A 13,986-nucleotide genomic window follows, 5' to 3' on the forward strand; every position below is an offset into this window, starting at 1 on the left:
ACCCAGCTGCTTTGCAGTGAAATCTGCCACTGGTTTCATCATAGCTGTCGCTGATGTATTGTGAATACCAGCTAATAAAAACACAGAAGGAGGTGAAGTGTGTCACTGGTGAAGAGAAAGGCAGACACAGTCTCACATCTTTCATACTCTAACCTTCTAAGCAACTATGTTTAATAAATAAGTATTTTACCTGTAACTTAGCCCTCACAAAAATGTAAACGTTATGCTCAGGCCTTTTACATCCTAGATGCACTGTCACGTCCCTGTGCGGTGTGAAAGGTGGCATGGCAGAGAACACTGTAGAAAAGTGGTGCTAGAACTAACTCTGGTGCAGTTGAGAGTGAAGCAGCACGGTCTAGCGAAAGGGATACAAGGATTGCAAGTCAGGTGGTTGGACTGTACCACTAATTTGCTGGGTGACCTTTGATGAGTCATTTTCCATTTCTTTTAGTATGTATTTCCACCTCTCCAAATGGAGTTGCTCACCTTCGTAAAACTTTGTGGTCTTGTTTCAGGAGAGCATTTGAGAAAGTGCATGCATGCTGTGCCAGCCAGAGCCTTTGAAATCTACTGGTGAAAAGGACTATACTTGCAAATGCTGTAACTGCTTGTTGCCATCATTATTGTACCTTCACTGTGTCACATCTGTGATACAAAGAGGATTTTAGCTTACTGGGGGATGTGTGATTTTCTTGTAGACCCACAAGACTTGTAGTGGGAAGGTGACATCCTTAGGTGTGGCAATTCATGTTCCATTGCTTGGGCACTTGCATCAGTTTCCTCATTTATAAATGAAGTTAAAACTCCACAGGAGTTGAGTTGTTTAAAACTTTCCACCAAATGTTTTCACAGACAAGTGATTTTTTTTTTACTTTTTGTAGCAATGAAAAGTTCACAGGAGGTATTTTTTTATCAAAAAAAAAAAAATTCAACTTTTAAGAGAAATACTGCAAAATGAAAGCTTCTGAAAGCTCCAAAAATTTTAAAGAATTTAAAGGCAAAAAATATAAAAGAGTTATTAATTTTTTGTTTTGAGCAGAAGTAAACTTAAAGAAAACTTCATGACCAACTTAATTTTTTTCACTAGTGGTTTAAAGAGACTGCAGTGACTTCTTCATTCTGTGTTTTTAAAGATGATACGACATGAGAAAAAAGAGGTGCTCATTGTTAGGAAATTTATACTGGTATTTTTTTTCAAGTGGCAATTTCCATAAAGAAAAAACATCAATTAGCTATCATCTGCCAAGAATGCAAAAAAATCTGAGAGTAAAGGAAAAGTCAATTTATAGCCTGTAAACAGACCTTATTAGCTCTTAGAGCCAGCTAGAACAGCTGATTGTGGAAAAGTAATGAAACATAAATACAGAGTCTCTTTTTTTTGTTTTGTTACGCGTTTGTAAAAAATCTTGCACAAGGGTATCCTGATTAGCACCTGGGGATTCTAGGCACTGCCGTATTACAAATAATATTGGTTGTAACAGCCAAAATATAAACTCTGGATTCAAACACACCTGAACACTGAAGGAATTCAGATCTGATTTCAATCTCATGCTAGCTGCCCCCTCACTAATGCGAGTGAAACTAAAATCCTAGAATTCAATCAGGTGCTGAACTGCAGGACGATTTTGGATCTAATTTTTGGGGGCAGAAATCTATCTCTGGTATCAGCCTTATTCTTTGTTTCACCTATGTCTCTCCACACCCAAAATGGTGATGTTATAGAGCCTAAACAGTTTCAAATTTCCAGTGAAGTATTGAACAGGGAAACCGAAATGAGTCTTACAGCACCCACATGGTTACTGATGGAATGCCTTCATTCCTTCAGCCCATCCACATGGCATGCCTCTGGTATATGAGAAAGTATGGTCTTGCTTCTGATCTTTGTACCAAAATCAGCAGTTTATAGGAGAAGAAAATGAGCTGGGATAGACTGTTCATCTGGGTTTTCTGCCTTACAACATGCCAAGCTGGAAAAATAGAGCCAAGTGAAACTCTCTCGTTCTGTTTTGCAGGGCTTACTTAAACTCCTTGTGCACTTTCAGTCCATGTGAGTTCATACCCTTTGAGTTTCATTGTGAGATTTAAGTTCAAACTCCCAAATTAATCAAGATCAGACAAAACCACTAGGTTTAGCTTACTTTTTGTCAAAACCAAAAATGTTGACAGTACTTTGTTTCAGAGTTACAAAAATGAACCCTTTGAGACAAATTGCAAAATGCTTGAGGTTTTGAGTGAAAGCAGGATCTTCACTGAGGCTTGTTCAAAACTGGACGCATTGGTTGATGAGCTTTGTTCTGGGCTACAGAGGTCAGTATGTATAAAAAAAGATAGAAAAAGTAGTTCAATTGCTAAAATTTTACACATTGGGAGTAAAAAAGCTCTGTGTTCCAAAGGAAATTAGCCATGATGAACTATAAAGACAATAAGCAAAGACAGCTTGTTTTCTGTCTGCCTCGTTTCTAAGGACAGAAGCATGACTTTCCTGAATGCAACAAAAGTTAAGAGTGTTCTTGAATGCTCCACTGTCTCTGTCTTCTGGATCCTCCTTTTTTTTGGCTGATTTTTGGGGGTTTGTTTTGTTTTATTTTGTGTTTGGTTTTGGTTTTTGTTTTTAAATTTGGGCAAACACTTCTTTGCCTGCTGCTTGTTGAGCATGGTCTGTCAACTACCCTTAAAGCCAGAAGTGGGGGAAAAAAGATAGTTAACTTCAAATATCAGTGGTGTGCTTGCACACTGCGAACATGTTCTTTTTCATTTTAATTGTTAAGATTTACATCAGGCAAAGTAATTAATGTGCAGAATTGTTTATTAGGTTTGAAAGGACAGTTGGTCGTCCTACCAGTACAGGAACATGTGAGCAGAGTAAAAGCAGGGTCAAAAAGCATAGTGCAGTTAGATGCTTTATTCATTTTATGATTTAATTCATTATGCTTTATTCCTGGGCCACATCTAAAACCTTTATTCATTTTTCCTAATAAATTACTTGTACAGCTGTTGTTATTAAGGCCCTCCTCTTTCAAACATTTCCACACATTTAACTTTCCTTATGCAAACAGACTTCTGCAGGGACACTCAGTTGAGTATCTTTTAATTTGTACCTATATTTTTCTGCAGAACCAAATATATTCGTTTTCAATGGCATAGCGCTTATCAGATCTCCAGGAGACATGAAGATACTCTTTTTTATCGTTATAAAAAAAACAGAAGAGAGGATCCCTATATCAAAGTTCTTATTTAAATTGCTACTGAAACCTGGAACTGAAAGGGTCTCATCAAAAAACATTTTTTGCTCTTTAATGGAAATGGAATGAAAGCCCAAAACTCAGGCTTTGTTGTTGAGACACAAATATAAATACAAGACATGGAAATAGTGCTGTACAATGCATCTTATTGAGTTCTTCCAGCATGGAAGAATAGTTACTCATGTCTGGAAAAGTGTCAAGTTAATGCTTCTGATTAGAGATGGGTGTGAAGCTACACAGTTTGGGCTTGGTTTGGCTGATAACCAAAGTTCCAGGGCGTTGGGATCCAGTCTCTGAGCCTGGCCTCAGCCTCACTTCTAGATATGTTATAAGATTTAGATATTTTATGGTATAGTTACAATATATTAAACTAAATTAAATGTTAGATTTCACTTATATCACTCTCATTTAAAAAAAGGGGGGTGGGGAGAAAAAGGGGTGGAAAGGTTACATTAACACTGCATTGTAAATTTAATACAGCTCCAGATGCCTGAAGAGGTGGTTTTTTTTAGTATAATTCTTTAGTTTGGAGAGCAACACCAGCTGCTTTGTGATCACATTAACTATTTGAAATTTGCTTTGATATTAAGTAGAGCTTCAAAGATAGAATGAAAATCTCTTAACTTTCTTTTTTTTTAACCAAATACAAAGGTTTTCTACTGTTTAAAAAAATGTTACACCTCAGAAGTTAAATGGTGTGTGATCATTATTTTAGTGGTTTTTTTTTCCCCAGTAGTAACATAGTTTTATTGTGAATCACTCACTACTTCCATGTCTGTCAGTGGCTAAAGCAGGGAAAGGGAATCTTTCTAGAACTAATGGATATTTTCGGGGTTACTTGATGGCTGCCCAAATACATATGCAGATTGAGTAATATGTCCTTGTGAATTTAACTGAAGCAAATATTGATTATTTATCAATTAAAATATTTCTGAATAAAGATTGTCAGTGGAAAACTGAAACAAAAAGCACGCTAAAATCACCTATTCAAACTCAAACAAAATAGTGCTGACTATTTGAGTTCAGCTAATCTGCAAATCTGCGTTTACATAGGTATTGTCATTACTGTCATTGCTTTATGCTCAGTGAGTGATTCTCCCAGGAACAGAATAAAAAAACAATATGATGCCCTCCTTTTAATGAGGACTTCTCCTAGAGAACTTGATTGAAGCCCGATGATACTTAATGGTAACGACCGGTGTGTAATGGGGGACAATAATTTTGTGGAATTAAGATGAGGCACTTCAGCTAAAATGCTTCAGCTGAGACCTGGTGCTAACGCATTAGACTCCTGTTGATTGGGAATTGTGCTTCATCCAGTAACATACTGATTAAACAGATCCTACAGTGCCACGATTGAGGCAATGGTACAAGACAACAGAACATCAGTACTAACAATGGTCATCTTTGAACCAACATGCTTTTTTAGAAACAAAAAGACAAAGGTCAGCAATTGCCTTCTGTTTTCAGCAGAAATCATGACATGGAATGTTTCCTGGCAGGTATCCCCCTCTAGGTGCTCTAGGGAGAAAGAGAAAGGAAAAATAACAAGGTGTATCCCTGGGGAGATTTCCTTCCTGACCTCAGAGTGGTTGGATCAGTTCATCATTGGGCACGTAAGCAAAGCTAGCTGTGTTTGAGAATTCACCCAGCTAGCTTCTAATAGAAAGCACTGAAGGATCTGTGTCATTCAGGAAAAAGAGACATGGGTAAGAGTGGTGGGATAATATTAGATGAGTTAGGAGTGTTGTAGATTGTAAAGAAACAAAAAGGGATAGCAAGAATAAAACATAACTGGTCTATAAAATCCTTTTCAGACTGATGGTGAAAGAATGTGCCAGAGACCCCCATGGTCAGATTTGGATATGGATAGAGATCGCTGAACTGTTGTTAGAGAGCTGAATACTACACGGACTAATGTCATTATGGGAGACTAATTTCCCAGGTATAAACTACGAAACAAATGCAAGTAGTATCAGCAGAGTCCAGAGCTATTACTGAGTGGCAGATTTCTTCATCAGATAGTGACTGACCCAAAAAAAGGTGATGTTATTTTAGATTCTGTATGAGTAAAGGAGGGACTGACTGCAACTGCAAATGAAAAAAAAACCACTCAAGGAACTTAATGTGCTCAGACCTGAAGACCAAATAGCCATTGTGACAGTGAGTTTCCAGAGTTGTGTATCGTCTATTAAAAACAAACCACAGATGAGATTCTACTATGTCTCAGGTAAGCTTTGCCAGTAGAAAGAACAATTGTACCCTACTGATTTCTTGTTTGGAATAGAATATACTGGTTTAACCATCTTCAAAAGAGAATGAAAATGAAATTGGAACAGATGCAGGAATGGGTCATTAAGGTGACTGGGGAGTGGACAAAAGCTTGGCTCAAATACTTTAGTGACATGCACTGAGAAGGGATGTAACTGCTGTCTAAAAATATCCTAAGGTAGATCAGAATGGGAAAAAATAATTTTAAAGCTAGTGTTAAGTATAAACTGACTAGGAATAAATTTAGGCTGTAAACCATAAATTCCCTAACCATCAGGACAAGTAGGCTTTAAAACAAAAGGAGTACCAAAGGCAAAAGCTTGAAAAGGTTGAAGACAATTTTATAAATATAGCTACGTGGTTTGGTTGTCTGTAATAGCAGGAGACTAGATGTCAGTGACCCAGGCGTTATCTCCTACCCTTGTGCCCCTATAATCTTAGGAGGCCCCATTCCTGAAATGAAGGCCATGTGCATAGTTTTTTCTGTTAGCCTAGAGTTTGCAGCAGGCTCAGGGTCTCCGGGAGGATTTCCCGAAGAATTTAGTGGAAGTTTTGAGCAGAGAGAGGCTGCTGGCATTTTTCACATTGTTTATCTTATTCCTAATCCAACTATGAAGCAAACACATTATATTCTAGCATCTACTTCTGTATTACTCGCTCAACCAAAACGCCTATTGACATCAATGGGAGCCCTGTCCAAGTGAAGACAGCAGGATGAGGCCTGACATCTTTTCTTCCACCCAGCTGGAAAATAATAATAATGATGATAATTTTTTAAATCTCATAGTAGTTATTCTTTTGAAAAGTTAAAATAACATGGTGCTGTGACTAGAGAGTTATAAGGGAAAGTGCATCAGGAATGTAATATTGTTTCCAGATGTACAATGTCATAAAGAATTTTTTCCACACTTGGAATGGTAACAGGAATTTTTTGAGAGAGATCATTTACACAGTGATGAGATATGTTACATGTAAGTAAATGCCTGTATGCCTGGAATGTTTGTACCATATGTCTAAATAGGTGTCTGTGAGTGATACAGCTTTTATATATATGATGGTGTGTATTTACTTGCATATATGTGATTTGAAGAGGAGCATACTTTAGAATATAGAAATACTGATATAATGTATGGATGGGGGAGGAAAGATTGTAGTACCAAGGTAAAGGTTTGTAAAGAAACACAACACTTTGAACTGTGCATGGAACTGGAAGAGGGGCAGTGCAGCTTGGAGAACCTGAGTTGAACATGCTAAAGACTGTTTGACTGAATGTCATGGTAGGTGAACCCTCATTGTGGTTTTTGAGCAGGGATTACATTACAGAAATCCACCCAGGAAACAAAAATAATGTGGAGATACAGCACGTGCATTTCTCAGTACTGATGGGGAATCGTTGTTTTATGTCTGTGGCTTCAGAGCTAATAACAAGACCCTTGCAGGTTTGCAGAGAGAATCTTAAGAACTGCCAAAAACACCGCTTAGAAGCCTGTAACTCCCTCGCTGTTCCTAGAGATGGAACCTACATTTGGATGGATGAAGGAGTTGCCGTGTTTATTTCTTGCTTGATCGGTTGTCCTCTGAAACTCCAACAGAGGTGATGGGTTGATCCAGCTGTTGGGCAGCACAAAATCTTTAGTCTGTCAAATTTGGCCCTCAGCTACAATTACCATGGCCTACCTGACATATTGTGATGTTCTCAGATCATTCCCTTAGGATTACATTTTGCATTAACTACTGATTTTAGGTAAAAGACCATCAACTGAATAGGCATAGAAGCCAAATTATCATACAGAAGTAGTGCCATCAGATCAGGAAAAGAAAAACGCACCAAAACCATTTGCCAGTAATTTGCCAGCGCTGTGGACAAATCTGAAAATTTAAATCTCCAGGGAAGTTTGCACATCACCTTTCATCGGCACTAAATACAGGTTTTTAAAAAAAAAAGGCCTGGAATGTTTTACGATGTTAGGAGAACAAGTGTTATTGATAAATATGTGTTCAGAAGGGTATTAGCAAAAATGCATAGAAATGGTTAACAAGGTAATGGTAAGAAACGTTGACCTTGATTTGTTTAGCTAAGATGTAAAGATTTTTGAAGGTCAAAGGTGTTCTTGTGTAGTGTTTTGGAGTCTAACTGTGTCTGACCCTCTAACATTAAGCTGCTGTGGCCTGCAGTTTTGAAGAGTGAAGCAAACCAGGGGGAAAAAGAGAAGGGGGAGAGAACAGGAAATGGAGTGAGGTGTTTCAGGAAGTTGTCAGGAGTTGACTGATTGATTCCAGATGGAAAGGGTCACCCTTCATGACCCAGGAAATACTCACTGGGGGAAAGCAGTTGGCTTGTGAAAGGGAAGGGCCTGGGAGTTAGAGACCATAGTGGAATGCACATTCCTCTTCCTTTTATCCATAAAACATTGTTTTTTAATCTTCAGTATAAAACAATTGGATTGCCATCTTCATCAGGCAAGAGGGAATGACTGGAGTAAAGTGAAGAAGTTCAGTAATTTTTACGTCCATAATCTCACATGTTCTTCCTCCACATCACTGATAACAAGTTGGCCAGCAGTGTCGTAGCAAAGATGACAAAGGTCTCTGCTGAATTTCAACAGTACCTTAGAGATTACTGCAAATAAGGTCCAAAACTTTGAGGAGGTTCTGGTCCAGATCTGAACTTTGCATTTTGTCCTGTCCCTGAGAATGCTGTATTTATTTACCCTAGGTCCCAGCCTGTGAAATGCCAAGTGGCTTTGACCCTCCTGTGATGAATGGGAGAGGTGAATAAAAATGGAACCGCTCATGGAGAGAGGTCTAAAAGTGCATCTTCCATTCCTGCTGGCTGAGGGAATAGAGGATGCTCAGCACTTATCTTCTAAACAGAGGACTGTTGCTTGCTATCACTCATGCTACAGGGATCTCTACAACTCTTCCCGAAATGTGGCTCTTGTATTGTGCGCAACATTTACACCCAAATGGTTATTCAAACAGGGGATGTGTGTATACTTGAAGTCTGCATATATTACAAAGATCTCATACTGAGAGCATGTGGGTGTGTGTTTATCGCATAACGTACCTTGTGTATGTGAGGTCAGATATGTATATATTATATAGTGTAACTGTATATATATGATATACTTTTTATTTACATTTGGTTACAATTTAAACACTTGTCGTAAATATTTCAGACACTGGAATAATTCAGGTCTATTCCCCTGTTGCCATAGTGTGCTCTGTGCTGGCCAGTGAGAGATTAAAATTTATTTCCATTGTTTAACGGAAAATAATGAAGTGCATCTGAGTGGGTTCAGCTATGTCATGCGGGAAATGTTCACTTTGGATAGGAGTCTCACTCCACCCAAATGTGCAATGATGAAATCAGTTGGCACACAAAAGCAACACATTTTGTGACAAGAATGCTTGAGAAGTATAAGAGTACAGTATGACAAGAGCCTTTTGGAATGAATTAAACGTGTCTCAAGAAAGAAAGTATTCTTTAAGCTAGCCTAATCCTGTAGGAGGGCAAGGTTTTCCTGCTATATGCTGAATATAGTTTTATCAACAATTGGAGCTTGACATTCTCTTACCTAGACTACGACAGCTGTATCTGTGAAAATTCATGAACACATCCAGGGTCAGATTCTCAAGAGCTGTGAATTACTGTAGCTGTGTGGCAGCTGAATGGAGTTAAGCTGATTTACACCAACCGATGGTCGAAACCTGAAAGTTTCAATAAGATGCATCTTCTCTCAGTAGTTAAAACGTAGTTTGTTCATTTTTTCCTAAAAGTTTGTGGTTTAAAGGCACATATATTTCTGGATTTATAGGATTTACAGCTTTGGATACTGTGTAAAGCGAAAACTAAGTGGGATTAATTAATGTACACAGTGACTTCCTCTAAGAATTCATATGCTATTGGAGCCCAGCAACGTAAGTCGTGGAGGCTAAGGTTTAAAAACTGCTGCTTGATTCGGGGTCCTCAGGCTCAGATGATTTTCAAGAGGCACTAAGCATGCATAGGTCAAAAAACAGACATGATATTAGGTACTGTTTTCACGTAGTAGGAGTTTCCGTTTTGCTCAGTCAATGGAGACCTGTATTTTCGGAGCAGATGCAGATACATTTGCAAGTGTGCACAGTACAGCAGATGGCTCTGAATCTGCATGTATGTATCAGAGGGCAAATTGCTGTGGTGCTCTGCAGCTTGCCCTCCTGGTTGGTATATATAGACCTCTTTGCCATCAGCTATGCTACAGTGCATCATCGGAAACTAAATTTAGGGCCATCTGCAGTAGCTGATTCATTATACAGTAAGGACTTTATACGGCCCTTAGGATGCTATGTTAAATGGAATTAATGCACAGAATGAAGGCTGAAAATATTTTCTCCCCTTCTTGTTAGGGAGTAAACCCTGCAGGACATGATGCCATTTTACAAACAGAACAGGGTTTTAACTAAACTGAATAATTAATACTTAACAAGTTGAATTGCAAAGTAAATTGTTTACCTGCCTTCTTTTTCTTCCCTTTCTAAATATCTAGGTTGTGCTATCAACAACAGTGAATGTTGATGGGCACGTACTGGCAGTGTCTGACAACATGTTTGTTCACAACAATTCCAAGCATGGACGGAGAGCAAGGAGACTTGACCCCTCAGAAGGTAGGATATTTGTATGAAGAACAGTATGCAAACGAAGGCAAAAGCATATTACCCATTATTTAATTTCTATTTGTTTTCAGGAGGGAAGGAGAGCTAAGGGGGAACTGCAGAACCTCAGGGGGTTTAGAGGAGGAAGAGGCAGGAAAAGAGTGTCTACTGCATGCAAAATATGATCCTCTTTACATCTAAGAGACTGGCTCCCTCTCTCCCTCCAATTTATTAATTAGTTTGTACTGCAAAGATGAAAAACATAGAAACACTAAATATTATCTAAATTTCAGACTTCTCGTTCAGCTGGGATAGATTTGATTTCAGGCAATTTAGGCAACATGACATCTTAGTTAAACAGAACTGTTACAGCACAAGATGTGTATGAAAAAGTGTCACTAGTTCCCTTAAACAAGCTATGTGCAAAGCATAACAATGCACAGAAGGAAACTGACACTAATTGATTTTAGTTTGTTTGGCTAAGCAAGACTCATGGCTGTCTACAGGATGGGTTTTGGACTATATGAAAGCAATTACAAATACTTGTATCTGTTAAGCTTCAAAATGCTGGCCCCTCCTCTCCCTCTTCCCATACATTCATTACCAATGCATTCCACCTCTCTCACGCAGATAGTACTCAAAATTACTAGAAAATGCTATCTGTGTCTACTTTTCCCTCCCCTGCAGCTAGTGAAAGTGAGAAGAGCTAGTGATGTTAGTAGAAAAGACAAGCAAGGATATTATTTCATTATAATGTTTTGCTGCCCCACTTCTTAACTGTGCCCTATATCAACCTAAAGAAAAATTAATGAACTGGAAGAAAATGATTGAATCAGTAAAGAATTCAGAGTGGTGTTAATTCTCCCCCAGCGGGCAGTGAAATGGTAGAAGGAAAATCCCAGGATTCCTAGCCTAGGAAGCCATCCAGTTTTTCCTTGACTGATTGGATGTGATTGACTGGCTGTTCAAAGGAGTCTCATGTTTTTGGAGCACTGCCAAAGTTCCCCTCCACCTCTGACCCTGTCAACATTGGGAATGGAGTGATGGATTGACTTTGGTTATGGCCTGGAAACCATATTGGGTTCCTGATGGGATGTATAGTCCAGAGGCCTTGAACATATGGAAGAGAGGAGAAAAAAAATCTACTCTATAAAATCAAGAAAATTATTAGAAATTGTCTCCTGGTAGGAATTGGAGGAAACGTTTGATATTCCTGTATCTTTTTTACCCATTGATAAACTCAATAGATCTTAATCTACCTCTTTTTGCACAGGGTTTAGCTTTTGTGTGATCATATGCTAATGAGTGGGGTTTTTTTTAAACAGTCTCTGCACAATCATTTAAGCGTTTCATTTTTACACCCACTACAGTTGGCCTATTAGGCTTTAATGACACGATGTTAAGTGCCAGTAATGAATAGGCAAGTAATTAACACTAGCAAGGCAGAAAACATGCTTTTATTTATTTATTTATTTATTTATTTACTGGGCTTCGTGGAATGGTAAAGCAGCCTTCATGGGTGAATGGCTGGAGGGGACTTGTTCCGGGCCTTTGTCAGCACTAGGGAATTCATGCCAGCCGTGAAGCTGCAGCAGTGCAGGAACTCCCAGGAGTGGACAGGTGAAGCTGCTCTAAGCTACAGTTTGCATCAATATGACTTAGGACTGCTTAATGTGCGCAGAAGTTGCTTGCACCCATCTGCTGCAAGGGTTTGCAGCAAACCCAGTGTTGCAAACAATCTCAAAGCTGTGTGGGGGAAAAAACAATACCATAACCTGGTGCTCTGATGTCCTTTTTGTCTTGTTTAGCCACACCGTGCATCAAAGCAATCAGCCCAAGTGAAGGTTGGACTACAGGGGGAGCAATGGTGATCATTATAGGAGACAACTTCTTTGATGGGCTGCAAGTTGTATTTGGAACCATGCTTGTATGGAGTGAGGTAGGTAGAGGTGCCTCCCTATTGCTAAACTGAAAGAACACTCTTTTTCCGAGGAAAGTGGAGGGGGAACAGTGTTAATTCCTATTCCAATAATGGTACAAAAATGGTGGCATGTAAGGCGGGCCTTTCCATGAAGGAAATTAATGGAACATGTTTTCTCTGTGGCACTCCTTGCTATGTGATGTTATTTAGGCCAACTGCTCAGTAATATCCAGAATGGAATTGAACAATTCTAGGCGTCTGAAGATAGGTAAAGGTAAAGAAATAAAGAAGAGGTTAGAGTTTGGGAAGGAGAAAGAATTCCCTCTGGGTCCAGAACTAAGCCAGCAATTAACCAATGGGCATAAGCAGTACAATTTTCCTGATGACAATTTATCCTAAAATGTGTCTTTCTCTCCAGGAGGCAAGCAACTAGACCAGATGTATCACTTGCCTGACCTATAGTGTCTCCTATATAGGAATAAGCAATGCATTTACTCATAAAGCATGTTTGGAGTGTGAAAAGTGAAAGCAGGGGGAATAACACAGACATGTCATAATCGTGCCTCTCCTTTTGTTATTTCCTAGCTTATCACGCCTCATGCCATTCGAGTTCAGACACCTCCACGTCACATTCCCGGAGTGGTTGAAGTGACATTATCATACAAATCCAAACAGTTTTGCAAAGGCGCACCAGGCAGGTTTATTTACACAGGTAGGTGATTGCGATTTACGCTAGAGGAGCTCGAGCTCAGAGCCTCTTTGTTTCGGTAATCAGTATTGACAACTCTCTGCTTGCTTGCTTTATTTATTTATTTAGCCTTTTGCTGTTTGAAGGCCACTCTGCTAGTTGTGACATTTGGACATGTAAGGAGATAGCTTCATTGTTGTGCAGAGGTGTTAAGGCACTGTTACTAAACATGTTAATATTTTTTCCAGATTAGAGCTCATGCTGTTATATGGGTCTGCCTATAGATATATTGAGTGTACGAGAATATGATAGCATTGTTCTACATACTGGAAGATGTTTTATTTATAACAGTATTTATTCTACATTTCCCTCTCACTGGGGGTAACCTTTCATTTTCAAGATAATCCCAGAGGACAAGGAGAGCATCTTGTATCGAGAGAAGCCAATGAGCTGAGCAGAAAATAATCTGGGTTTTTTTTATTCTTAAATGGATTATCAACTTATTTAGTGCCCTATATTCACCTCTGCTAGCAGGAGAACATTAGCTATAGATCTGAAAGAAAAAAATCAGATGGGACCAGGTGACCATCTCATTGAACTGTCAGCACCAGTAGTAACAATGATGGCATGCAATGTATACACTAAAGTTTCTGAAGCCTATTAAGTATGGCTGGAGAATAATGCGCCGAGTTCTAAAGGGTGGATTTATATTTAAGTTGAATGACTTGCTCCCACCAAATCATATTCAGATTTCTCAAAATGGAAGGATTTATGTAACTTTTTAAAGCCTCTTACTACCAGCAATCCTTATTAAATAATCTTTGTGTATTATAATAGTAAATTTTTAACTCATGATTTAACTCAAAAATAATAATGAAGGTCCAAGAGTTTTTTTATTAAAAATCTTAAGGTAAAAACCACCTGTTGAGTAAATTCGTTAGGATTTTTCCAAGAGTGGAAAAATTTGAATGAAAATTCAAATTTAAAAAGAACCAATGCTTTGTGAAGATCCTGTTACTGTCTTATGCCGTTTTATATACCCTTTATTAGTACGTACGCTAAATTAGTGTTTAGTTATGTATGTGGAAAGGTATTTATTCATACAACTGCCAGACCTAGAAACCTGCAGCATGTACTAGGTATTCGAATGAAATACAAGCTTCAACTTCAATACAACTGACAAAGTGTTCTTTTTGTTGTGATAGAGGTCTGATCCACAGTTAATT

The 13,986-nt window shown here is 38.6% G+C and overlaps 1 protein-coding gene across 5 annotated transcripts in view; it reads left to right on the forward strand.

Moving 5' to 3' along the window:
* The window catches only part of EBF2 (EBF transcription factor 2), a 143,912-nt gene that overhangs the window by 108,027 nt on the left and 21,899 nt on the right, over positions 1-13,986 (forward strand). For 4 of the 5 annotated variants that reach the window (XM_075174661.1, XM_075174663.1, XM_075174664.1 and 1 more), the window contains 3 exons: positions 10,046-10,163; positions 11,960-12,090; positions 12,658-12,784. In XM_075174661.1, coding sequence (XP_075030762.1) covers positions 10,046-10,163; positions 11,960-12,090; positions 12,658-12,784 — 376 coding nt within the window. Of the gene's footprint in view, positions 1-10,045; positions 10,167-11,932; positions 12,091-12,657; positions 12,785-13,986 lie in introns of all 5 variants that reach the window. The other variant, XM_075174660.1, reaches the window with a different exon arrangement.

This window comes from Calonectris borealis, chromosome 27 (genome assembly GCF_964195595.1).
Source record: "Calonectris borealis chromosome 27, bCalBor7.hap1.2, whole genome shotgun sequence".
Taxonomy (NCBI): domain Eukaryota; kingdom Metazoa; phylum Chordata; class Aves; order Procellariiformes; family Procellariidae; genus Calonectris; species Calonectris borealis.